General features: G+C 39.0%; 1 protein-coding gene and 1 pseudogene across 1 annotated transcript; one reads left to right on the forward strand and one right to left on the reverse strand.

Annotated features, from left to right (window-relative positions):
- Positions 1-3462: 3462 nt before the first annotated feature.
- LOC114464243 (eukaryotic translation initiation factor 4 gamma 3-like) lies at positions 3463-9319 on the reverse strand (annotated as a pseudogene).
- Positions 9320-11399: 2080 nt separating this feature from the next.
- On the forward strand, positions 11400-25174 carry LOC114465241 (NAD-dependent protein deacetylase sirtuin-3). Its single transcript, XM_028450115.1, has 8 exons — positions 11400-11640; positions 20341-20564; positions 20638-20847; positions 21663-21895; positions 23352-23452; positions 23530-23691; positions 24710-24922; positions 24995-25174. The coding sequence occupies exons 2-8, from the start codon at positions 20353-20355 to the stop codon at positions 25118-25120; spliced, it is 1257 nt and encodes a 418-aa protein (XP_028305916.1). The 5' UTR covers positions 11400-11640; positions 20341-20352; the 3' UTR covers positions 25121-25174.
- The last annotated feature ends 967 nt before the right edge of the window (positions 25175-26141 follow it).

Raw genomic sequence — 26141 nt, forward strand, 5'->3', positions numbered from 1 at the left:
AAGATCTCCTCTAGGATCCGCTTCTTGATGCAGGATGTCCTGGACCTCAGAACAAACAATTGGGTGCCTCGTCGAGTGAACCAGGGTCCCAAGACCACTGACCAGATCAGAGAACAGGCAAAAATGGAGGAGCAAATGGAAGGACTATACCATCTGAGACCAAGACCTGCCCAAAACTAGAATGCACCAAGACAAGACTTTTGGGAGTCGAGACCGAGAACAAGACCATATTAAATGAAATAAAATATGTAAATCATAAGGTTTGACAGTTGGATCTGACCGAGTTCATTGGCCACGTTGGTGCACCAGTCCTCAGTACCCTTTCCCTCACCAGCGAGTTTCTTGCAGATCTGTTGATAAAAAAAGGGAGTCAACAAGTTAGTGTAGAATATAGCATAAGAAAAATAAAATCAGATGTATGTTTTAAAGCTTCCTTTTTTACAATTAAACAAAATCTTTCTGTAATAATCTTTTTTCTACAATTATTTTCATAATGACAATATTATTTTGTATCCCAGTATTTATTATTATATTATATGAAGTACTGTTGTGGCATATAGACCAAAAGCCAGTTTTTCCACACCACGGTGGGCTAAGTAAGGAGAGATTTAACAGTGATGACACGCACGCCAAACAATTGCTATGTCTCTATGGAGACATAGGCACTTACTGTAGTAGCATGCATTGGTTGCCTTACAGATATTTCATAACTGCAGATTTTTGATGGATCACAGGATGATGCGGTCAACAGAAAGTAGCTCTCCCAAACTCACTCAACCAGCATGATGCAAGCCAAACAAAAAACACCCCCAGGTGAGCGCACGTACTAATATAAACTACTCCCACAGTGCCATGCCCAATCATCATGATGCAGAAACGTGAATACTCTGAGTGCATGCACAATACCCATTCACGTGCATGAACCTCATTTATAAACAGGTGAGAAACAACCAAGCTCTGTACAGCTCCTACAAGCACATTGAGACAATTTTTTCTTTATCTATAAGGATAAACTAAACTGCTTTTCTCATACTTACGGAATTTGTTGGTGTGAAAAGTGCTGTAAGCCACAGTCTTTGCTCTGCGACATAGACAAAAAATGCATTATTGCTATCTGTCCCCAAAGTGTGTCTTGGAATGGGGAAAATTAGTTTCTAGGCTTATCTGCTGAAGGTGGAGCAGATGTGTGTTGGGGAGCTGGTCTCTTTAAATAATTTTAAAAGTACATTGATAGTGTAGGAGGAAGATGCACAAGGTTGTAGATGTTTTGAGTAATGACTTTTTACTCTGTGATCATTGATATTTTGATCAGTTACTTTGTTGAAGCGTGCTGCTTCTGCCTGTCTTGGCCAGGACACTCTCGTACAGTAGAGTCTTAATCTCAATTAGGTTTTTCCTGAAACTAAAGTTACCTTCCTGGTGGAGTCATCTTTGAGGACTTTGCCAAAAGTGGACATGATCTGAGTGCGGTAGTCCTCGATGTTCTCTACTTCAGAAATGAGGAAGGCTTTCCTCAGCAGCTAAGGTGACGGCAGCTCCCTTCTTGTTGGTGGACGCTCAAACTGATGGCTGAGTGTTCCTGGAGGCAGAGGTGGATGTTAATATTACACATATAGAAACATAAAAATATATAAACATTGTTTCTTTAGACTAAACTGTAGCAGTATATCATGAAAGTAAGTATTAATTTATTCTCTCCTGCTCACTTGCAGTGTTCTCAGAGATCCAGCAGAGGTCCCACATTCATGTTACATTATGACCTCCTGTTGTATTTATTTTAACCTGACTAAGGAAAGCAGTTGAAAAATATGTATTTGTTAAATCTAACAGAGTTTGCATGTCTAATATGACTTACTTATGATCCCACCAGGTTTGCTGAGCTGGCTAAGGAGGGTGGTGTAGAGGTCTTTTCTGTGCAGGTAATCCTCACAGTGGCTCTCCTGGACCTGCCTCCAGACCTTGGCCATGGTGTTGCCCGCAATGCGATCCCTCATTAACCGAATTATCTGCTTGTCCACCCCGCGCCTGAGATGACAGCACACAATCATGTAATGTCAGTGAAACTATGTTGTTTTTTTGTTTTTATGTGAATTCAAAGTATCTGAAAATAAAATAGACACTTACATCCGTGTTAAAAGAGCAGGGAACATGGCTTGATGAGCTGGACTGAGCTGTTCCCATGCCAAAAAGCGACCGATAGAAAGTGTTACAGACTCCTTGGCTGCTTTACGGCACACATTACAGGCCAGGACCTCTGTCAGCATAGAGTACCAGCCAGACATCTTGCAGATATGTCTCACTGTTTTGGAATAGCCACAGCGGTAAAGAAAAGCACTGCTGTCACCTTGTGCAGGGCAATCCGTCCTGGGACAGCGAAAGCTGTAACCCCACACACCGACAGGTCTCCAAAAGAACAAACGGCTGCGAAAAAAGCAGTCTGCTGAGGGCACTCTACCCGCCACCCCCCCGGGACTCTCAGGGGGATGAAACCACATCCTATCATCCTTGAGAACCATCCTTTTCCTGACCTTTCCATGTGTGTCCTCGTAAGACATTACCCTCTGGAAAAGCCCTCTCTCTGTATACTCTTTCAGCCACTTGATGTCTGCACTGGGAAGCTCATGGAGGTCAGACTCCCACATTTTATGCCAGCCCTCAAATGACACCTGGTGTTTTAACAAAGACAAATCCTTCATTACCCAACCAGAGCTGTGGGTACATTAAACTGTATTGTATTGTACTGTAATGTATTACTTCAGATTGAGCAACTTGTGTTGCAGGGGACACAGTGCCTTCACTTGGCTCTGAATCTGCAACTGTCACTTCACCACCTGGAGCTGAAAGAGGTGCCTTCAAAAGATTAGAGTATTAGTATAAACATGTATGTTGATAGGCTCGGTGTGACTGATCTATGAACTATGTCCTTACTGGTGATGGTGAAATGGGGTCTGGTTGAGCGGTCTGTGGAAGGTCTGGCTGAGCCTCTTTCTCAACGGCAGCTGGAAGAAAATGAGGGACAAGCACTAATCCATATCCAGGCAGAAATAAAGTGTGTGTATGTATGTATGAATATAGACTGTATATATTATTTAATCAAAATGATCAATTTATGCATACCTTCAATGTAAATACTGTAAAATTCTACATCATGTAAATCATCCTATATGTCAAACATCTTTATTACAAAGTTACTTCAGCATCCTTTGCACTACTCACCACTGCACTATTATATTATTTAGTCTTGTACATTTTGGTCTCTGCTTGTTTTGTGTTTATTGTTGATATTTAATGTCATACCTTTGTTCATAGAGAGCATGGTTTACTGAAGTAAATTCCTTGTGTGCATGTGTGAGCACAATGAAGCTGATTTTGATTCTGATTAAGTATAGTCTTAAATCTTATCTTATGAAAAGCGCTCTGCTTATTAGTTACGTCACCTTAACCTACCTCTTTCTCTTTTTTCTACTTGTTGAGGATGTACAACCTGAAGCGCTTCATGGTATTTGTGCTGATGTCGTCCTCTTTCATCACCAGCCACTGACGAACAGAGCAGAAAGCTTCCTGGGCCATCTTCCTCTCATGGTCACTTCCAGCTTGAGGGTGAGCTTGAAGGCACTTGTGGAGGCTGTACCACTGCCACATATCCTGAAAGGTGAAGGACTTGAAGCGACCCTGGCCATAAATGGCTCTGTCCACATTCACTTCCAGGTGACAGGAGACTTGGAGGATTAATTTAACAAATTGGAGCAGGTAATGCTTCACCCAATTGTTTTTCCCCCATTCGTTATTTTGTCCTTTCCTGCCTGGTTCCTGGATCTCTTTTATGTGACGGTCTACTAGACTACAGCGTACAGAACATGACAATTAATTTAAAAAAAATAAAGTATTTTATTCTCTTTAGTGAAAAACACTTACAATTTAACATATCCCACGTCATTTTCTACCAGCCACTTGAAAGTTTTGCCAGAATACTGTATTTCCCAAATGGGATTATGTGCTGCCCCAGATACTGCTTCTCCGATGGTGTTGTTGTGAAAATCTGGCATCTTTTTTTGGCTGAAAAGTTAGACAATAAATTGGTTAATACTGTACGTAGACAGGAAGTTCTAGTGCACAGGATGGATCAGGTGGAAACATATCTTTATATATATGTGTGTCAGGGCTTGTGTGATAGTAATGCAAGGATAATACCTTCCTCACAAGCTGTCTTGGGATCCCTCAGCCTCCTGTCCTCATTTGATTCGGATGGTCTCAATGACTGGCATGTCTTAGCCTCCTTTGTTGGTTTCAGTATACACTGCTGCCTGTCGTGTGGAACACTTGTGTCCAGAATGCACAGGATAGGAAACAGTGGATCCAACCCAGGTCTCTTAACGGAAGCTGAAAAACATTAAACTCTCAAATGATTTTCAGATTCAGAATCAGAATCAGAAAAAAACTTTAATCATCCCAGTAGAGCAAATAGAAAGGCAAAGAGCGGCATATAAAGAAAAGAAATAAAGAGAATAATATGAATAATAATAGTAAATTAAGACAACACTAGTAATCATAATATTAATAATACACACCCACGCAGAACAACACGGATGTGAGGTAAACTCAACAACAAATAAATGATAAAGTGAGAAACAAATGAAAATCAACACTATTAATAAATGATAAAACAACACTAGCAGCAATAATATTAATACACACCAAGACAGAGTGATTTTGGGATTTATTACAGACTACATTTTTCACATTTGCCAGGCATAGTTTTCACATGTTCATACAATCATGTCTTTGTGCTGTACATAATGTAAATAAACCTGTACTTGTTATAACCTTGCACACAATCCATGTGTATACATAAATGTTTTAACTATACAATCCATTTAAATACATGCATGTTATTACCTCACACACAAGCTATCTGTACAAGCATGTTTATTACCATATACAAAACCCATCCATTCAATGTGCACCAAAAAGCTGATTGTGATACAGAAAAATAGACAGCCTGTAGAAATAGCAGGGAAAAAAAAAAAAGTAGAAGAAGAAAATAAACTCACCTGATGAATGAGAAGCTGCTTTAAACTCCATCTTCTTCTCTCTATAGACTTTTCAATAGGCGACTTGCAGTCACTTATTTAAACTCCACGATAGAAACATGAAACTTAAATAATAATATGCCTAAATATGCATAGGCTACAACAGTTAAAAAAAAACACAGTAACACGGACATTTACTACAGTAGCTCACATGAGCATTAAATAACACAACAGAACATCAAAACTGACATGACAATACATTTACTGTCAAACAACACAGAAAAATTGACATTTAATAAAATGACGGTGAAACAACACAAAAACGAAGATTTAAATATAACAACGTGACGGTGAAAACAACACAGAAAAATAGACATTTAATAGAAAAAAGTGACAAAAACAACTTATCTTAAATGACCGCCTCGGGTAGCCTATATGCCTATATGTCAACACCTTTGACAAGTGGGATCCTGACCAATGAGCGACCAGAAACACGAGACAACTGTCGACTCTCGACCAATGGGGTGACCAGGTACTGCAGAATCTCGACCAATGAGAGGCCGGAAACAGGACCACGAGACCAGCTGTAGACCCTGGACCAATGGGCGATCAGTAAATGTAGACGCTCCACCAATGAGCTGTCGGAATAGTCTACAGTCGCTTAATCACACGCACCTGTGGGAATGTATGTGCAGGATGACGAGGCAGAATTTAGGCTGTTACAGCCAGGGGGAACTTGTGTTAAACACATCACAACTGAAAAACTGTATCATTTTCAGAAAAACCGAGCAGTTTGTGAGAATCACAAGGCTTTAGGCTACAAATTAGTTAAATTTTATGTTTTTAGGACAAAAGATGAGGCCAGGAGGACGAGAGAAAGGCTATGGATTTTAAACAGTGACCTGACGATTCTCCAATGCAAACAAGCCTGTAGATTTGTGGACCTATGTCCACTTCAGGCTTGATATTTGGAAAACTACTGAACTTATGGCAAAAACTGTGGTATTGTGAGCGGCTAAACACATATATCTACTACTTTTGAGAAAATTAGGTCTCTGTGTTTAATATGTTGGAAGTTATGACAATTTGTTTGCAGATTTTTTAGGATTAAAACAAGGGCTGCTACACTCTGAGTTAACTCTAATTTCAGGGATGTGAAGAGTTGGTGGGTGTGCTTGAAGCTTCATAGGTCAAAAAAAGGGTAAAGATAGAGAAAATGTGAAGATAGAAGTTAAAAGACAACAAATTTGTGAACATTTTAGGAGTTGAATGGTTTAAATCGGTTGAAGAATGGCTGAGCAGTGGAACTTCCAATTTGGAGGGTTGAACGTTGAGTTTTCTCAAAAGTGGATGGGGAAATGAATGGGAAAGTGAAAAAGTTAAATAGTTTAAAAAGTTAAAAAGTTACAAAAAAGTTGAAACATAGAAGAGAGAAAAATTAGCTGAACGTTTTGACACCAAACTTGTTAAAATTGGTTGAAAACTGTTGTAGTTTTTTGCAACGGCGGAAGAATATCTACTACTATAATAATAAAGTTTAACGATTACAATAATTATGAATCAGTCATAGTAAATAGTTATGTCTGTAATCATTCATACAATGTAATTTTCCTGTGTTCCCCAAGGCAAAATAACATGCAATACAGAGTTTGATTCACGTTACTCCTTTTGTTCTTTTTTTACATATGAGTTTATTTTTTGTCCATCAAATGTATTTAAAATAAACTAAAACTAAAGAGAGAAGGTTATTCAACTGTCAAACCTTGTCATGATTTACATATTTTATTTTATTTAATATGGTCTTGTTCTCGGTCTCGACTCCCAAAAGTCTTGTCTTGGTGCATTCTGGTTTTGGGCAGGTCTTGGTCTCAGATGGTATAGTCCTTCCATCTGCTCCTCCATTTTTGTCTGTTCTCTGATCTGGTCAATGGTCTTTGGACCCTGGTTCACTCGACGAGGCACCCAATTGTTTGTTCTGAGGTCCAGGACATCCTGCATCATGAAGCGGATCCTAGAGGAGATCTTCCTCTCTTTTACCATTTTCTCCATTTGTTGGAAGCATTGGTCCACACGATGCTTCTCCTTTTTAACGTCTAGGTTCTTGCTGATGGTGGACAGCAGTTTGCACAGGACCTCCAGGGACTGATCGTCATGGTTTTTTAGAAGCTTCATGATACAGTCATGCATGACGACCTCTTTGATCATTTGAAGTTTAAATAACTCGCCGACAAACTTGATATTGCCAAGCGAGCGTCTCCTGGCCTTATCTTTAACATCTTCTAACTCTTCCCAGAGACGCTGCTTCTCCTCCTCCCCAGAGGCCGCTTCCAAGACTTTTTCTTTCTTCTCAAAGACCTCATTAGTGTGTTTGTCTTTTTCAAACTCCTTCTGACATCGGTTTAGAAGAAGCGTGGGAAAATCTGCTTGGCATCCTGGATTTTCTTTTCTTTGGACTTTAAGCCCATTAAGGAAGCTGCACATTTTGGCATAGATCTCTGAAAAGGCTGGTTCAAAGATGGCTTTTTCAAAGGTGAGGTCAATGACATCTTTTAACCTCTCTTCAGTGTCGATGGCCATCATCTGCACCTGTGTCATGAGCTTCTCAAACTTCTGTGGGGTGAGTTTGTTGAGGATACTGCGGAACTGTTTGAGCAAGTCCTTTGTTTGCTCCGAGTCCCTCTCCTCCAGCTTCTTAGGTTGAGAGCTTCACACTGGTTTGTTGGTTGAGGATTTCCAGGCTTTCTCTGCTTTGTTCAGCTGCACGTGGTCATTAACTGACAGGTTAATGATCCTCCTCGGCTCCATTCTCTGCATTGGTTTTCTGCTTCCTCCTCCCATGCCTGGACGTCCAAAGTTGGCAAATTGTGGAGTAAAGTCAGGGCCACGGTTTATCTTAGGTTTGCACCAGGGCTCACGTGTGCAAAGAGGGTTTCTATTGGCCTTGTGGAGGATGACATCAGGGATGTCAGGCAGATCTGGAGGCTTGATCAAGCTGGCTGGGACAAACTGGAGTTGAAGCAGAAACTCTCGCTCATTACTTCTTCTCCTTGACTGACTCCAACTGTGCCACACCATTGCTGGTGGGGGAAGGAGGAAGGGGCATTTCCTCTTCCACCTCTTTGGTGTCCATGCCTACCTTGTTGGTAGGGATGGGGTCGGGGAGGCAGGTATCTGAGGAGGTGGTGTAGCCTCTCTGGGAGGTGGAGGACCATCCATACCATCATGAGGACCTGCAGGAACAGGACACTGCTGAGGCGTGGCCATACAGAGTCAGGGGCCATACTCTGCTATGAAGAAAATAGCTCTCTGCGTTGAACGGGGGAAAGAGAACCGTCCCCGGGGGGTCACCAGGTAGACGTGGGTGGGTGCCACTGGTCGAGAGCCACTGCTGGAATCCTGGCTGTCCCTGTTGTAGTAGAGCGGGCCATGGCTGTAGGATGGGGGTCCCATCATGAGATGGGTTGCTTTGTTTAGGGATTCACCTGCAGCAGACATTTCTCATCGGAATTTAAGCTTTTAAAATGCACAAATATTGTTTGTTTAACTTCTATTTATTTCAATCAGTGAGAGAGTTTGTCTAACCCAATCACTAGCACTAAGAGAAGCTATACTGAAGTTATCATTGAGTTTGGTTCTTTTTTCTTTTTATCTTGCAGCCACCTGTGTTGGTTGATGGAATTATCAGGTCGTCCACAGGTGCACTAAGAACAGTGTTCAAAATTACATACTAATGTACTACAGACTATACACTCAATGAGTGTATACTGTCTACTATACTATTAGTATGATTAGGATGGTGGCCGTTCCCACTGAAGTATACTTCCAAGCTTCCCAAGATGCATTTTAAACCTACAACAGCCAAAACCTTAAGCACACAGAGGCTAAATATCTCTGTTATTTCTCCAACTTTGAAAGTTCTGAATATTACATTTTAAACAACAAAGTGATCAAGTAGAACAGGGGTGCCCCACTCCAGTCCTCAATGGCCGGAGTCCTGAGACTTTTAGATGTCTCTCCGCTCCAAAACACCTGAATCAATTGAATGACTCATTCTTATGCTTCTGCAGAGCTTGATGACAACACACTGGTTTCAATGAGGTAATAATAATAATAATAATAATAATAATAATAATAATAATAATAATAATAATAATAATAACTAGAACTGCAAGCAGTTATGAAAGAGGGGCCAGCCTTCCCACGCGACTCGGCCCACAGGTTTCGCGGAGCCCGTGGAAGTACGTCACGAAGGATGACGGACTTGTGGCGAGCATCAGGACACAGGCCATGCCGTTTGCTGTGAACAGGTGGATATGAAACTTTTTGGAAGATATGATTTAAAGTGTGAAAGTTACGGGCCAAAATGTGTTTTCACCCATTATAGCGCCACCTAGTGGTGCACTTTTTGGTATGGGTGATCTGTGTGCTTTTCTATAGTTACCCTGTAAATTTCACAGCCCTCAACATAATACTTCAGCTGAAATAAAGGTTTGTTTATTTATATGTTATGTATTAATAAGCCACGCCCACTTTGACCAATCGCGATTAACTCCGAGATACGGTCCCAGGAGCGACACAAGGTCATACCCACCTAGTTTGGTTAAAATCGGTCTTGCCATTTATGAGATATACATTTCCCATATTTGCAGCGCCCCCTAGTGGCATAAATTATTAAGTTATTTTATTTTGCTTATATTCTTACAGACACATGCCAACCAAGGATCTCAGATTTGGTGTTGTTAGCATTTATTTTGGCCGAGATATGCAACAGTTATGAATTTTTATAGCTAGCTAGAAAAATTTACTCAGTAATTATTCGCGCATATTTTGAGCCACAAAATTATTTTATCAACTTTAGATCAGGTCCAACTGAAGACTCTACGTGCCAAGTTTCATGCCGATTAGACAAAACCCCAAGGAGTAATTTCAAAAAGTAGGTTTTTGATATGCAATGACCTACAAAAAGCGATATGCCGTGGGAGTGGGCGTGGTCTATGTCCAAAGATGCGACTCTATATCGGGAACTATGGGATATGAAGTTTTTGAAGATGTGAATTAAAATGTGAAAGTGAGAGGCCAAAATGTGTTTGTATTTATAGCGCCACCTAGTGGCGCAATTTTTGGTATGGGTGGTCTGTGTGGTCTTCTATATCTACCCTGTAAATTTCACTGCCCTCAACATAACAATTCAGCAGAAATAAATGTTTCTTTATTTATGTGTTAGGATGTAATAAGCCACGCCCACTTTCACCAATCGCGAATAACTCTGAGATATCGCCTCAGGAGGGACCCAAGATCATACCTTCCAAAGTTGGTAAAAATTGGTCGTGCCATTTAAGAGATGTTAATATTCGTTATTTGTAGCGCACCCTAGTGGCCTACATCATTCAAATTTGGCGCATTTCCTCACAGTCACATGGCAACTAAGGATCTCAGATTTGGTGTTGTGAGCATTTGTTTTGACCGAGATATGCGCCAGTTCACATTTTTATTGCTGGCTAGAAAACTTTACTCGTTAATAATTTGCGCATAATTTACCCGAACAAACTAATTTATTTAACTGTATATCACGTCCAACTGAAGACTCTACGTGCCAAATTTCACGCTGATTGGACAAAACCCCAAGGAGGATTTCCAAAAAGTAGGTTTTACAGTTTTTGCGATTTTGCTCCGAGAAAAGTTTAGGCGGAAATGGGCGTGGCCTAGCCCAGGTGATTCAGTGCTATTCAAGAAATCTGTGGATATGAAGGTTTTAAATTTGCAACAAATGGTGTGGGAGTTATTGGCCAAAATGCGTTGACCTTTGTTTTAGCGCCACCTGCTGGCGGATATATGTGAATTTTTGCGTCCAAGGTCCCCTGGGGGTTTTGGACCCAACCACCAAAGGGCATAGCCCTACCTTGCATGGTTTATCCTACAGCACCGCTGGTCCTAGGAACCGCGTATGCTTACGTACGCGGTTCCCTGGCCCCACGGGCTTGGCTCCCTAATAATAATAATAATAATAATAATAATAATAATAATAATAATAATAATAATAATAATAATAGGAATCGAAGTCATAGTTATGAGATAGCATCTCATAATTATGATTTAATAATGTATTATTATTATTTTACTTTTCCTAGTTTTTATTTAGTTTGCTTTTTACTCGCGGTTATGGGCTTCCATATTTCCATAGGAAAAAGCGTGTCAGATTAAAAAAAGTTACGCTAATTTTTCTTTATCAAGGTGCTAAAAGCTATCGTTTGTGTCGGCTTTGTCTTTTTAAGGGTTAAAGGAAACGGAGATCACGTGACCGCTGCCCTGTTTCCCGCCTGTATTTCATATTTACCCAGAATCCGTCACATTGACAGTTTCAGTGTGTCTGCCACCGTAAAACACCGACGAAGAAGAAAAAGACCGCAGCTTCAGCCTCCTGGGAACTTTACTATGCTTGTCACTTCTATGTGAACATCAACTGTAGCATAGGAGGACTGTGATAATAGTGAATTAGCTGTAGCTGGCTCACAAACCCGTGTTTTTCCTTTGCTGAGGAAGTTTTTCTCTCCTGGATATAAAACTTCCCAAGCAGCTGCAGCAGGTTCGATATTCGGCCAAGACTCAGCAGGTAATAATCCATGACCACACACAGCACCTATACACAGCTTAAAGCACAACCCTGACTGTTTCTTATTGTGAGTTTGATTAGACACACTCAGTATTTTTACATTTGTAAAACAATCCTCCCATTTGATGAGCACTGATGGTGACAAACATAAGGTTCTCCAGCCTAACACTAGTCTACAGCATTGATTTGGAGCAGAAATGGGTATCACGGCGAGGGCTACAAAAATATGAATTTGGGGCCACATTATCTACATGTCAGCATTTTAGAATATTAATCAATTTGAGCCTCAATACAGAAAAGATAAAGAATTAGGGGTTTTGTTGTCGTTTTGCATGTTTTTTTCTCCGTTAGTTTTGTACAATCGTGTGTTTTTGGAGTCTAATTTTGTATTTCTGTTGACTTGTTTTTTGTTTCTGTTTTTCTTTTTTTGTGTCACGTGTGCAGTCTGTGCATTTTTGTTGTGATTTTGTGTTTAAATTTTTTCCCCTCTCATTCTGAGTATTTTTGTTCTCGTTTTGTATTTTCTGTTTTTCTTGTTGTTTTTTGTGCTTTGTTGCCATTATGTATGTATTTTGTTATTCATTTTGTATCACCCTGCATCTTTTTTTATATTACTGTTATTTTGTATTTTTTTTGTATTACTTTTTGTTGTCTTGTTTGTTTTTTTTCCCCTCATGTTTTTTTTTGTCCCTCAATCTGTTTTTTTTTATTTATTTTTTTTTGTGTTAGGAGTCATTTTTGTGCACTATTGTTGTCATTTTGTATGTTCTATCATTCTGTGTATTTTTGTTTTGCAAATTATTTAATATGTTATTTGTTTGTGTTTTTGTTGTTTGTGTGTTTTTGGAGTCAATATGTATGCGACTGTTGTGATTTTGCGTTTTGGAGGCATTCGTGTAAATAAACTGAATTGACAACCAAAATACAAAAAATTACCCAAAAATGTTTACAAAATTACAATAAAATTGCACAAAAAACAAAAAATAGATACAAGTCTGGCTCGCAGATCAGACTTATCTGCTTATCTCTGATCTATGTTGTCAAGTAACTATTATTCTAAACTATTATTCTCATGGTTAAGTCTGGTTTATTCTGAGTCTGGCTCTGTTAAGCCAGGTAATAACTGGAACGGCCGTTTCATTGAAGAGGAAACACCTTAGTTACCATAGTAACACAGTCTGTGGGTCAAACGTGCTCCCGACCAGGTTTAAAAAGCAGGCTTGGCTTAAGCTGCAAACACTCTCATGAAACCACGTCATCATTTTTGAAATAATTCATTTAGTGATGCTTTAAAACACTCGACAAATATCTATAAAAGGAAAAAGAAGTCAAAAAGACTCCTTTTAAAAGGAAATAAAAAATAACAGATGATGTCACATCCTGTTGGTCTCAGCATTGGTTTGTATTGGCTATTATTCATCGTAAAAGCTGCAGCGCAATCATTAAATCTGTGATTGATTTCATGGGTCTTATGAAGACGTGCACTTAAGCTAAACACTGTCAGCTGGCTTGGCTCAGCTGGGGAGCTCCAAGATGAGAAGAGTTTGATGGAATGGTAAAAGCCAGTGTGGTCACGTACGGCTTGGCTAAACCAGGTTTAAACTGTAGGCCTGGTTCTATTGAGAACACTTTGATGAAACAATAATAACAAACCATGGTTTGCTATCAGGTTTGATGTTATTGACTCATCTGGAGGTGAGTCCCAAATTAAAGAAAACAGTTGTCCTTGTCAGAGTCATTTAGTCGTGCTTTGAAATGAAAACAACCCTGATCAACAGAAGGGCAAGGCAACATTAATCAAATAAATCAGAATGATGTGGTGATGGTCAACATTGAAATATTGATTACATTCCACTTTTGAGTCAAGACCCCCCCCCCGTTTTAATTAATAATTCCAGGCCTTTGGGATGCATGTTTGTGACTTTCAAAGCTACTGTGATGAAGAGTGGACTGAAGGTTCTAATGTGTAGTGAGTCACAGTCTCCAGCAGGTGGCAGCATACACTCACTGTGCAGACTTGTTTACGTCAGAAAAGTTCTGCTCAGGAAAATAACCCAGGAGTTGATAAACTAGCTTTATGAAATAGTTTGTCATATATTTTTACTTTTTGAAAACTCCAACTGCCATAAATAATCCAGATTTCTATTAACACCATCAGTGATAACTTAAGAAATGTGACGTGAAGTTTTCTTAAAATTAGACACACCATTTTTTGTGGTTGGATCTTTACATACCTGTCTCAGAAATGAATGAAGAATTAATGATTTCCTCTGATAAAATGCACTCGGACTGCCCTGATACGACTTTTTCACTTCAGTTACGACAACAATATTGCAACCTTGGTTTGTCCAATGTCCGATACCGATATTGATTCGATACGAGAACAGAGAACAGTAGTTTGCAAGAAGAAGAAAGTGAGCCATTTATTATTAATTAACAATGGGTTGCATACATTTTAACCTTAAACATAAGAATTTTTTCTGATAACGGACTGATATCAATATTAGTTCGGAACACCCTTAAAATATTAATAATATATTTTTTGCTTTAATAAAACATGCGTTTTAATATGAATATCTTTCATTTAAAAGAGGCCAGAATCAGGATTTCAAGTTTGATGTTTTTTAAGAGAAAGACTGAACTAAGTTTAGTATTTATTCATGCAGGTTCTCTCTGAGTGTACATGTGCTTTATTCAGTTCTTTTTAAGTCTAAGCAGGCGGATTATCACATCATGACAAAACGAGTAACACAAAGTCACTCACTGTTATGTCAAAGGTCGCCACTGTACCATGTCCAGGTTGATGATTAGTTGGTTTTTAATTGTGGATCAGTGTGTGTGCAGAACAGAAACAGTGCATTGAGTCGTTACTTAGCCTTCGACCCGAAGGGCAAACGCAGATTTTCCAGCAGCCGCCCCCTCGTCCCTGTGTGAGCAAACAATGCATTAACACAAATTAGGACTCGCTGCTTTGTGTCAATGAAGAGTCCAACAAAGATGCTACACACAGTGATATGTCATTAGCGAGCAGGTGGGGAGTGTTAGCCTCTCCAGCTTAGTAATGAAGTGGTTTCCATAGAAACCAGGCTGCCTGTTGCCCCTCCATCCCTCAGCTGGGTGGTGGTGGTGTTGGTTTGGTGGGGGGGTGGACCAGGCAGGCCAGATCAAAGTCTGCTGTAAGTGGAGGGTAAACGCTGTGAGAAAAAGCCCTCCTCCTCATTAAACCTACCCCAGTCCCTTAAAGACACACACACACACACACACACACACACACACACACACACACAAGCTAGTTAACAGTTAGCCAGTCCAATTTCACCCATTCCATTCAGATTATTGAAGCATTGATTAGAATACAAACCGATAGATTATTATCAATTAGATCAGAGGTATCAAGTTCATTTTAGTTCAGGGGCCGAATACAAAGTAGTAGAGATGTCCCGATACAACATTTTCATTTCCGATATCATACCGATATTGCAGCCATGCATATCGGCCATTACCGATATTGATCCGATATCAGCATAAATCATATGTACTTTCATTACTTTTTTTTTCTTTAATAAAAAAATAATAATGACTTATTTTGTAGTGTGGAGTGTAAGAAAAGGTTTGATTAAGTGATGTTACTGAAACAAATAACAATAGTCATCAACAGTAGGTATGAGAAAAAGTGACCGATTTATTATTAACCAGTTGGTTACATACATTTTAACCTTCAACATAATATCTACAGTATTCTACAATTGAATAAAATAAATAAAAAATTAATTGGGGAAAAATAAATGTAAAAAAAAAAAATTGGAAATTTGAATCCGATATTCGTTTTCAGGCTGATGTCGGACCGATATTGGATTGGGACACCCCTACAAAGTAGCTTGATCCTAAGTGGGCCATAGATTTTAGGCGGGAAAACGAGCAATTTCAACATCAATGTCCCCAAATGTGCACTTTACACGATGTGTAACTGATACATTATAAATAATGATAAAGTATGTAAGGCGCTGACTAAATCCAGGGAATAAGTGACAGGTATCAGTCAAGCAGGGTTTTCTCTGATAATTTTCATTGATTTTGGGACCAGTTTGTATTTAATTTGGGAAAATTAATTTGAGGAAAATTCAGTTCTATAAACAATTTGACATTTAAAATGACTGTAGTCATGTGATTAAAAGCATGGGAAAATTGCGATCATTCAAATGTTGAGTTTTATTAAATTTGTGTATTAAGAAGGGCTGACAGATCTACAACGGAAATATTTGGTAATTTAGACAATAGTTTTTCTGTCTTTTTAACCCTTATATGTGAACCAAATTGGATGGTCTAAAGGGCCACATTTGGCCCCCAGGCCTTGAATTTGACACGTGGATTAGATGTTTGATTATTACTTATTTCCTATTATCACCCTATTTATCATATATCTTTTTTAACCCCTAATATCAGTATCAGCATCATTCCCAAAAATCCTATATCTGTTAGGCTCTACTTCTGAGAGCCAACTTTTTATTCACATGGGTTTATGCTAATAGTTTAATGATTACACCCACTATTCAATCATTAATTCAAAAGTATTTCATTTAAAAATTCCTCCACATATTTTTCCTCATTCCTTTTGTGTTTTTGGTGACTGTGTTTATGTGGGAGCATCACAGTGTGGTTGCACAAATTACACAAGTGTACTAGCGTTCATTCATTCCTTGATTCAGTGGTTCCCAAAATGTGGGGTGCACCCCCTGGGCCTTAATGAACATCGAGCATGAAAAGTAAAAAAATGTTTTTTTTTTCTTTTGCAGAACTTTAAACTCCCGCACCAGGTGCTGCAAAATGGTTGCCCACTGCTCCTCAGGGATGGGTTAAATGCAGAGGAAAAATTCCATTAATGTAATAACATTACATGGCCAATTAAAGGCGAAAGCTCCGATTTAATCTTAATCTTTAAAGCATGTTGTTTTTACAAGTTTTGACGAAAAATAGTAACAATTTTTAGTAATTTCTTTACAATAAGTTGAATTTTGTACCCATTTTGTTGTAATTATTTTTCATTATTCAAAGGGAGGCTATACAGAAACATTTTGAGCACAACAACTGCATTTCATAAAACACACACACACACACACACACACACACAGTGTTTAACCTGCTTCCTCTTTTAATGCCGTGCTCACACATGAATTAGAGTTTCTTCCTAAACTGCTTTTAGTTCACCTCACTCAGCTTCTGTTTCGTCCCTGCTTCTCCACTTTGTTCCCAGTACGGCCCACTGAGGTGTTCCCAGTGTTGTGGGACATCACTAATTAGATAACGGTAAGCCTTGTGTAAGCAGCGACTCTCCTGGTGGTCCGGTGAGGGACACACTGGAGTTAGACTTCAGCTGCGAGAACAAGGGGAGTTGAAAGGCCGTGCAATGGGGAGGAGGAGGGTGGGGGGGGGGCGTGTTCCCAAATCCTTTTTAAGCCTTTTGTCATTTATACTGGGATTTATTTGCCATTAAAGAATGGTTACAGCATCTGGGACACATTAGGAAAGAAAAGTAACACTTATAATGAGAGAATCTCATCACAGTGCTCCAACCTTTTCCACAAGTGTATCTTAACCACATGGTGTCACACTGTAAGTGAAGACCATCATCAGACTGAGACCTTCATAAGCAGACCAGTGATTTATTGGCTGTACTCAGCAGTGTTTCCTTTGAGAGCAGACAAAAACTCCAGCTCCTGCTGGCTTCAATCGTTTTTTAGGAGATTTGTAGCAGAACAGAATCTGCATTAATGTGTGAGCTTCAGCCTTTAAGGAGGAAGAATATTTAGTCAATCCAGACGTAAACGTACACCCGTTTACATCAGGGTTGTGTTATCGGCTAGGAGTAGAACTGTGATTTTTTTTTTTTTTTTTTTGAAAGGAAAAAGGACAAAATAATTGCAGGTGGAACACTAACCATGCTTTTATTTGACTTTAACTAATTTGGACTTACTGTGGGTTTGACCTTTTTAAAACAATAAAAACAAACCACAATAATCTGGTATGTAAGAGATTTTGTTGATTTTTATAAAATATGACCCCTGGCCACTCGTACTCTCCATGATACATCTTTGTAATGTTTTAATATTGCAATGTCTTGTTGCATCATATATCGTCCCACTTTCACTATTTGGGCAAAACTTTCATCAGGGGCACTTTAGGGAAAAAATATGTCCAAGTTCGATACTTTTTGAAATATTGTTTTCAGGAAACATTTTACCCACTGAAATAAGTGTGTAAAGCCTCTCTTTCTAGTTCTGCTAGTTTTTTGTAATGCAGGTTCAATGGATGTTTTTTGAGCATTTTTGTTTTTCCTTTCCACTCCGTTATCATCAACCGTATCCATGGAAACCCAAGAACAACTTTTTTAATGTCAATTTTTTTCAAAAAGGCAATAAGGAGATTAGGTATTAGAACTGCAAAAAAAAGGTAACGGAGTGAAAACACCTTCACCATTTAACCACATGTTAAATAAAAAATTAGGAATTACTCAGCACTGCTGCTATGCTGTGCTAATACAGCACAACTAACATTGAACATTAAGTGAGCTCCTGCAACCTTTGTGTTCCATGATTTTCAACATCCCCAAATGAAAATGAAAATTTTGCCCATTTACCTTCTGGTTTTTATTTCCATTCAGTCTGCTCTGTATTGATTCATCATGTAAATATATATATTCTAGGGGTGTCCCAATCTAGAATCAGAATCATTTTATTTTCATTGTACAAAGTACAACGAAATTGCAAATGCCTGACACACAACATTCAAGTACACTTAAAGATTCAAGGACCAGGACAGACACAATTATATTAAAAAGCAACATAAGGTATGGTCAAAGTATCCGATACTGATATCAGATATCGGCCCAATATCAATTAATTTAGTCGAGTCAGTTTTCTTCTTACCTACTACAGACTATTGTTCTTTGACTAATATCACTCAATCAAGACTTTTCCACGCTACAAAATAAGTTGTAAAAGTATGCATATTTTGTGCTGATTTCGTATTGGAAGTGAAAAAATTGTATCGGGATACCCCTAAAATATATGGATGGTGTTCCTGTTCCACTCTCTCTCGTGTCCTCCAGGGGGCAATGAGGAGCCTGTGGGGGGAGGCCCCCTGTCTCTTCTGTTTTATGAGTCGTTGTCTTTTGTCTTCATGTCTGCCTGATCACTCTCACTCATTGCTTTTGGAAGTTGTTTGAAGACCTAGAATAGGTCCCCCCCCATTCCCTTTTTTCTTCTCCTCCTCTGCTCCTTCTTTATTGAATCCCGCCCCCGTATCATTTATCTCTCACCAACCCCCTGCCCGGTTTCTTCACATTGCGGGGCCGTTAGGGGGCATCCTCTTTTCTACCCCAGCTGGGTTTGTTGACACACAGTCGGTCTATGGCCCTTTTTCACCTCTGCACTTTCTTTTGAGCCCCCACCCCACCCCATCACCACCACTCCTCAGCTCTGCCCTCCTCTCTGCCTGAACAGTAAAGCTGCCACAGCTGTGGACCGTATTAGCATAGCTGCTGAGGAGCCCGTGGGGGTGCTAAATATATTGCAGCCATTACCTTTTGTTCAGGAGTTGACAGGTTTAAAACATCGGAGCCTCTCTGTGTGTAAAGAAGCCGAGGAGTAAAAGTTGATTTCAGTGTAACAGCTCTTTAAGTGTGGGACAGAGAGGATGGGGGGATGGGGGGTTGAGGGGGGGAGCATCCAAATGGAAAGATAATCATTAAAAACAGATCCGTCCCTAATCGAGGACTTTAGAAAACCAACTGGTAAACTAAAAACTGTCCAAACTTGTACCTCTGCCAAGAAGGTCTTATTATCACCAGTTTGTTTATTGATTTGTCTGTTAGCAGGATTATGTCAAAAGTACTTCACAGATTTTGACAAAATGTGAGAAAGATAGACCTTATGTCCATAAAATTTTTGGAGGGGATCTGGATCCATATACTGATTCAGGATCAGTTTGAAAATCAGAAAATCCCTATCTCTTGTTTTAATCAGAAATAAAAAGTGACTTAAAAATGGTGGAAAAGGTAGTGAAATGGGGTTTTAAAAACCACAGAAATTGGTTAAAAGTTGCACATTAGAGTGGCCAAAAACGGACAGAAAACGTGGTAAAAAGGGTTTAAAGTGTCAATATTGGAAGAATTACTTTAAATCGTCAAATAATGGGTATGACAAATCGTGAATGTGGTTAAATTGTCAAAAATAAGCTTGAAATATAGTGAAGAGGTTCAAAGTGACAATAATGGGTCAGCATATGTAACATTTGGAGGAAAACTGGGGGAAAGTGCTGTAAATGTCTTGAAAGTGGGAAAAAAAGTGCAGAAAATGAATTGCAATTTGATGGAGAAGTGGCAGAAATGGGAGCAAAGTTGCAAAAAAGTATTAAAAGGAGCAAAAATATGGCAAGAAAAAGTGATGAAAATAGGTTAAAATATGGTGAGTTTGGTGTAGTTGCAGAACAAGGGTAAAAATGGGCCAAAAAAATATTCTTAGTTTCTTGAAGGCATCTGGCGACCCCCTCCTAGTGTCTCACGACCTCAAATTGGGTTGAGAAGCAGTGTTCTAGATAACTGACAATATCTGGTAAAAGATTTGGAGCTTGGTGTGAATGGATGTGGTCTGAGAAAGCTTTACAGATTTGTATTGATTCCAGATTATTCCTGTGTTCCACCAGCTGTTATCAGGGATGAGCAGATTGCGATCTAGTGTGGATAAGAAAGCCTCTCAGACATCTGTCAACAGGATAACACGCAGCTCCAGCTCACAGGCTCGGACCCATGACGGCACTGAGTCCAGAGCCCACTCTGGACTTGGTTGCTATGGTAAACAGAGACGGAAGCAGACGGACCCGTCTTTGGCCCAGAACCTGAGCCAGATGAGTGTGAGCGGACAGAACTGGTGAGGAAGGAATATTGTCTGCTGGTTTTCTTAAAAAGGCTTTAAAATGTTTGATGTTTAAATCTTTGTTCAGTGAAGGAACAGAAACCAGAGCTGATGGTGAACCTTCACTGGAAGGTCAGTTCTTCACATCTGAACCTGATCAGCCTTCACATGCTGCTAAGTCTCCGTCCTGTGGTGGTCTGACCACCATCGCTCGGCTGATGAAGCTTGGCCGCTGTAAGAAGGTGTTGGTGGTGGCAGGAGCAGGAATCAGCACGGCTAGTGGAATCCCCGACTTCAGGTTAGTCCTCTCACTAAAGACTACTAGTATATCCTACTCAAGTAGAAGTACTGGTAACTTGGTTGAAATTGCACTAAAGTACAAGTAAGTCATACATAAAATACTCAAGTAAAAAGTTGCTCAATAGTACTCAAAGTAAAAGTACTATTTACTTTCACCCTCCATGTTTATTTTTGGTAATAGATCGTTGCCATGGTTCCCTTGCGTACAGTAAACATCTCATGTATAAACTTAAAAAGGAAAAGACCAAATCTTGCACAATTAATTTATTTTCAACAAAGGCATCTGTATAAAATAAAAGGTTTGTCAACTTAAAATGTACAATTATTATTTTAAATAAAATAACACCAAGAATAAAATAAAGAGATTCTCAGGCTCTAAGTGTAGCTACATTTATCAACTCTAAACTCTGAAAAAATAACCACCATTTAATGCTGTTTTGGTGTTGTGCATTATACGTTTAATCTGATTGGTCGGCTATGATGTGATGCATTTGATTGTTGTCTGGTCAGTTCATTTTTTGTAGATTCACAATGTCTATTGAATATTTTAAAACAAAAAATAATAATTTACTCAGCAACGGTTGGGTGTAGAAATGTAACTAATTACTTTACTTATTTTAAAACATACTTAAGTAGAAGTAAATCGACTGATTTAGAAATATACTCAAAAGGTACAAGTACCCATAAAAGAAACTAAATTATAGTAACGTGAGTACTTGTAATCTATTACTTTACCTCTGCTGCCTCCTGTTTTTTATCTTCTCACTTACAAAGAAAAAACAACCTGTGATCCAAACATGTGCACATGTCCAGGACTCCAGGAACCGGCCTCTACGCCAACCTGGAGAAGTTCAACGTCCCGTATCCAGAAGCTATTTTCAACATCGACTACTTCTCCAACGACCCTCAGCCGTTCTTTTCTCTGGCCAAGGCTCTTTACCCTGGCAGCCATCGTCCCAACTACATCCACTACTTCATCCGCATGCTGCATCACAAAGGCCTGCTGCTCCGCGTCTACACGCAGAACATCGACGGCCTGGAGAAAGGTCAGCAGGAACCAAAGCAGCCACAACACCTCCATAACATGGACAAGTCAACACAGTCCTCATGTGTTGACTTCTGAAGAGATGTTTGATCTGTACAGACCAACGATAAACACACACACACACACACACAGAACCATTCTGTCACACCATCAATCTTCCTCCAAGAGAGAAATCTCACATGATAAAACGAGATCTAACAACGTGATCTAACACTCCGTTCTGAGAAACTCAAAACTAAGGATTTTCCGACTTCCTACTTGAAAAAGTGACTTTGAACACCACCTGAAGTCGGTGCTCCTACCCGAGAAAAATCTAATCTTATACCAGTCAGTCGTGTTTCAGATATTTTGCTGCTACTGAACTCGGTTGAACTTAGAGATCAGAATTTTCAACCGGGAAATGACAAGTTCCGAGTTGCCTTGAACGCAGGTTGGCTACATTCTGTTCCACGTCACAAATCACAGAGTCACGAGTCATCAACTTTCCTCTCACATACACGAGGAGTTTTGGTCTTAAATGTTTAATAAGTTTAATATTTGCAATTGTAAATATTTATAAATATGTATTTGTTAATAAATATTTATCTATATTAAATATTAAGTCAATATTCATATTTAGAATTGTAAATATATTTATCAGGACAAATTCAATCTGAACACACCTCAAACCACAGGATTGGATCATTTTATAAAGCACAAAATAATCCCTTGGTGAGGGAGGGGACAAATTGGTAGAGGTGTAAAGATCACTGATATATTCTACTTAAGTAGAAGTATTGTTACTTGATTGAAATTGTACTAAAGTACAACTAAGTCATATACAAGTAAAAAGTAGCTCAATTAAATAGCACTCAAAGTAAAAATTACTAGTTACTTTGACCCCCCATGTTTATTTTTAGTAATAAATTGTTTCCATGGTTCCCTTGCACACAGTAAACATCTCATGTATAAACTTAAAAAGTTAGGGATCAAATCTTGCACAATTGGAACTTAATTTATTTTCCACAAAGGCATCTGTATAAAATAAAAGGTTTGTCAAAATGTACAATTCTTTTTCAAATAAAATAACTCCAATGAATTAAATTCAAAATAAAAACATTGTCATGCTCTAAGTATAGATAATTTATGAACGCTAAAACAGTGCCATGCCAAATGTACCATGTGACTTCGGTCCACATAAGCATGTGGATGTGGAAATGTAACAAATAAGTTATTTGAAAACATACTTAAGTACAAGTAAATTTCTGATTTAGAAATATACTCAAAAAAGTACTAATAAAAGCAATTCACTTACAGTACCGTGAGTATTTGTAATCTGTTACTTTCACGTTTGCAAATTAGAATAAAACCAGTCTGATTATCTTTGTGTACCCAAAGGGAAACATTCCATTTTGTTTCTGAGATCTTGTTATTTACCATATTTAGTGAAAATGAGGTGCTCTATGTGTTCTCCACAGTTTGTGGTATCCCTGATGATAAAGTGGTGGAGGCTCATGGTAGCTTTGCCACAGCGTCCTGTCACCTCTGTTACACTCCATTCCCAGCTGAGGACGCTAAGGTTGGTCCAGCTCTGACGTCTGATCAAATAAAATAATTAAATGTGATGTCTCTCTCAACTCTCCGTCTGTGTCTCAGGTTGACATCATGAACGACAAAGTCCCCGTCTGCTCCTTCTGCTCTGCTACAGTCAAACCTGATGTGGTGTTTTTTGGGGAAGACCTTCCTCAGAAGTATTTCCTCCACACTAAAGACTTCCCTAAAGCTGATCTGCTCATCATTATGGGAACGTCCTTACAGGTGAACAACAACGTTAGCATGATAGTTAGAGCTGATGGACACTATCATTTATTACTATATGTCACACTCTGTCCTATACACTACAAACTCAATGAGGATAGACAATAAGTATGATTAGGATGAAAAGGATCCTCACTGAAGTATACTTCCAAGTTTCCCAAGATGCATTTGGAACAAAAACCTGACACATACTGAGGCTAAATATACATAATATAACATATACACATTTTATCCTGACATTTCATATTACCCTCCATTGTGCTATTGACAAAACTTCTTATCTTCAAAACAAGAGTCCCATTTACAAAAGAGTTTAAAATAAAAGTAATGGAAGAGATGCTTTTATTTTGAAAAGGGGATGTTTGATTTTTAGTTTGAAGCCAGGACGATTTTACATTCCACTCACAATAGATCAATGATCATTTCCTCAAAAATAAAGCAATGTTTTCAACCTGTTACATCTTTTTTCTCATTTCCACTGTTAACACTCTCTTATTGACATTGTGGGAAAAGTTTGGTGCATTGCATTGTGGGATGTGGAGTCCTGTAGATGATGAGTAGAAGTCTTTTTACTTCTTTCTTACTGTGATTTCTTGTTTGTTCTCCAGACGATGATGACAGGGATTCACTTTACTCCATGTTTGTTCTAGTTTGATCCCTGTGATATCTCCGTACTCTGCCAGACAGTCATTGTCAGTCGGATTCAGTTTTTTTCGTGTAAACCCCAGAATAAATATCCAAAATCGTTTTGCTGCAACTTTCAGTGAAAACACCAGAAATGTGTTGGGAAGTCACTCTGGCAGAGTTTTTGGGGTCAAACACAAGCAGTCACAGTAAGAATGACGTAAAAACACGTCTATGCATCCATCTACTGGACTCCACATCCCACAATGCAATGCATGAAACATTTCTTTCATTTATTGATCTATGAGGCCTAAACACTGTCTTTATCTGATAATAAGCTTTAAAATTGCATCCAATCAATGAAACACTAATTATTTGTTTGTCATTCATTCAGATTGAGCCATGTGCCAGCCTGGTGAACACGGTACGCAGCAGCGTTCCACGACTCCTCCTCAACAGACACGCTGTGGGTGCGTTTGACCAAGTCCCTCTGAGGAGGGGGGACCACATGGAGCTGGGGGACCTGGAGGTCACCGTACGCAGGTTTGCTGACCTCCTCGGCTGGAACCATGAGATCCAGGATCTGATGAGGAGTCACGAAGCAGCGGTGAGTCTGAATAGTAAGCTGAGCATCTTTGTGTCTTCATGGACTGTAATGACGTTATTCCTGCTGATGCAGAGCATTGGTGCATTAGTGAGCTGCTGCTCACCACCTCTCACAGCCTCCAGAGGACGGAGCAGCGATGGAGACACTGACTCAGAGACAGACAGCAAAAGTTCAACGTCTTACAACTCAAATCAATAACATATAAGGCTGTTGTCATTGTTTAGTTCTTGTTTTTTTTTAATCCCTACCAATGTTTGTAACCGTTTTCTTTTTTTATCACAGCGCTGTATTTTAAGCAATATTTAATAAAAACTATTATTTCTCCTAATTCTCTGATTTACACCAGTGGTTCCCAACCTGTTTCAGGTCGTGACCCTTTTTTATATCGCAAATTTCTGGCAACCACAAACTTTTTTTTCTTTCTAGAATGAGTTATTGATCATGTTTATTAAAGCGTGTTGGACAATTTTATACTACATTTGATTTGAACTAGATTTATATCTGAGAAAGTTTAAGTATAGAATATATATATGTTGGATATTGTGTGCAATGCATTTATTTTATTTTTACTAGATATTTCAGACGACCCCATTTTAATTCCAGGTGACCCACATAGGGTCACAATCCCAAGGTTAAAAAACACCGATTTACATGTCATCAGCTTCATTTTATTACACTTTCGGAGGAAACGTAAAATAATTGGTGCATTTGCATAAATATAAAATGTGCAAAAAAAGAGATGTATTTCCTGTAAAGCAGAGCACTGATGACCAACACAAACAATGTGCTCGGTTTGAAGTTTTCTACATCACATGATGGTGTGTGGTCTGGTGATAATGTTGGCAGTTCTTTAATGCAGGTGTTCTCAACCTTGGGGTCAGGACCCCATTTGCGGTTGCTAGACACTGGGATGGGACGTCAAGATGTCTAGAAACTAAGAATTTTTTTTTTTACAATTTGAGGCCATTTTTCTGCAACTACACTAAACTTGCCACATTTTAACCTATTTTCATCACTTTTTCTTGCCATATTTATGCTTGTTTTGAAGCATTTTTGCTCCATTTCTCCATCAAATGTCAATGCGTTTTCTGCACATCTTTTCCACTTTCAGTAGTTTTGGCATTATAAACCCTTTCTACCACCTTTACCACCCTATGTTGCATATGTTGACCAACTATTGTCACCTTTAACCTCTTTTTTCATCTATTTTTGAGCACTC

This window comes from Gouania willdenowi, chromosome 6 (genome assembly GCF_900634775.1).
Source record: "Gouania willdenowi chromosome 6, fGouWil2.1, whole genome shotgun sequence".
Taxonomy (NCBI): Eukaryota; Metazoa; Chordata; class Actinopteri; order Blenniiformes; family Gobiesocidae; genus Gouania; species Gouania willdenowi.

Excerpts from the sequence above, each read along its gene's own strand:
- LOC114465241 (XM_028450115.1), top strand. The coding sequence starts at position 20,353 with ATGAGCAGATTGCGATCTAGTGTGGATAAGAAAGCCTCTCAGACATCT. Across the intron at positions 20,565-20,637 it reads AGTGTGAGCGGACAGAACTG|TGAAGGAACAGAAACCAGAG; the intron begins GTGAGGAAGGAA and ends ATCTTTGTTCAG. Across the intron at positions 20,848-21,662 it reads AGTGGAATCCCCGACTTCAG|GACTCCAGGAACCGGCCTCT; the intron begins GTTAGTCCTCTC and ends GCACATGTCCAG.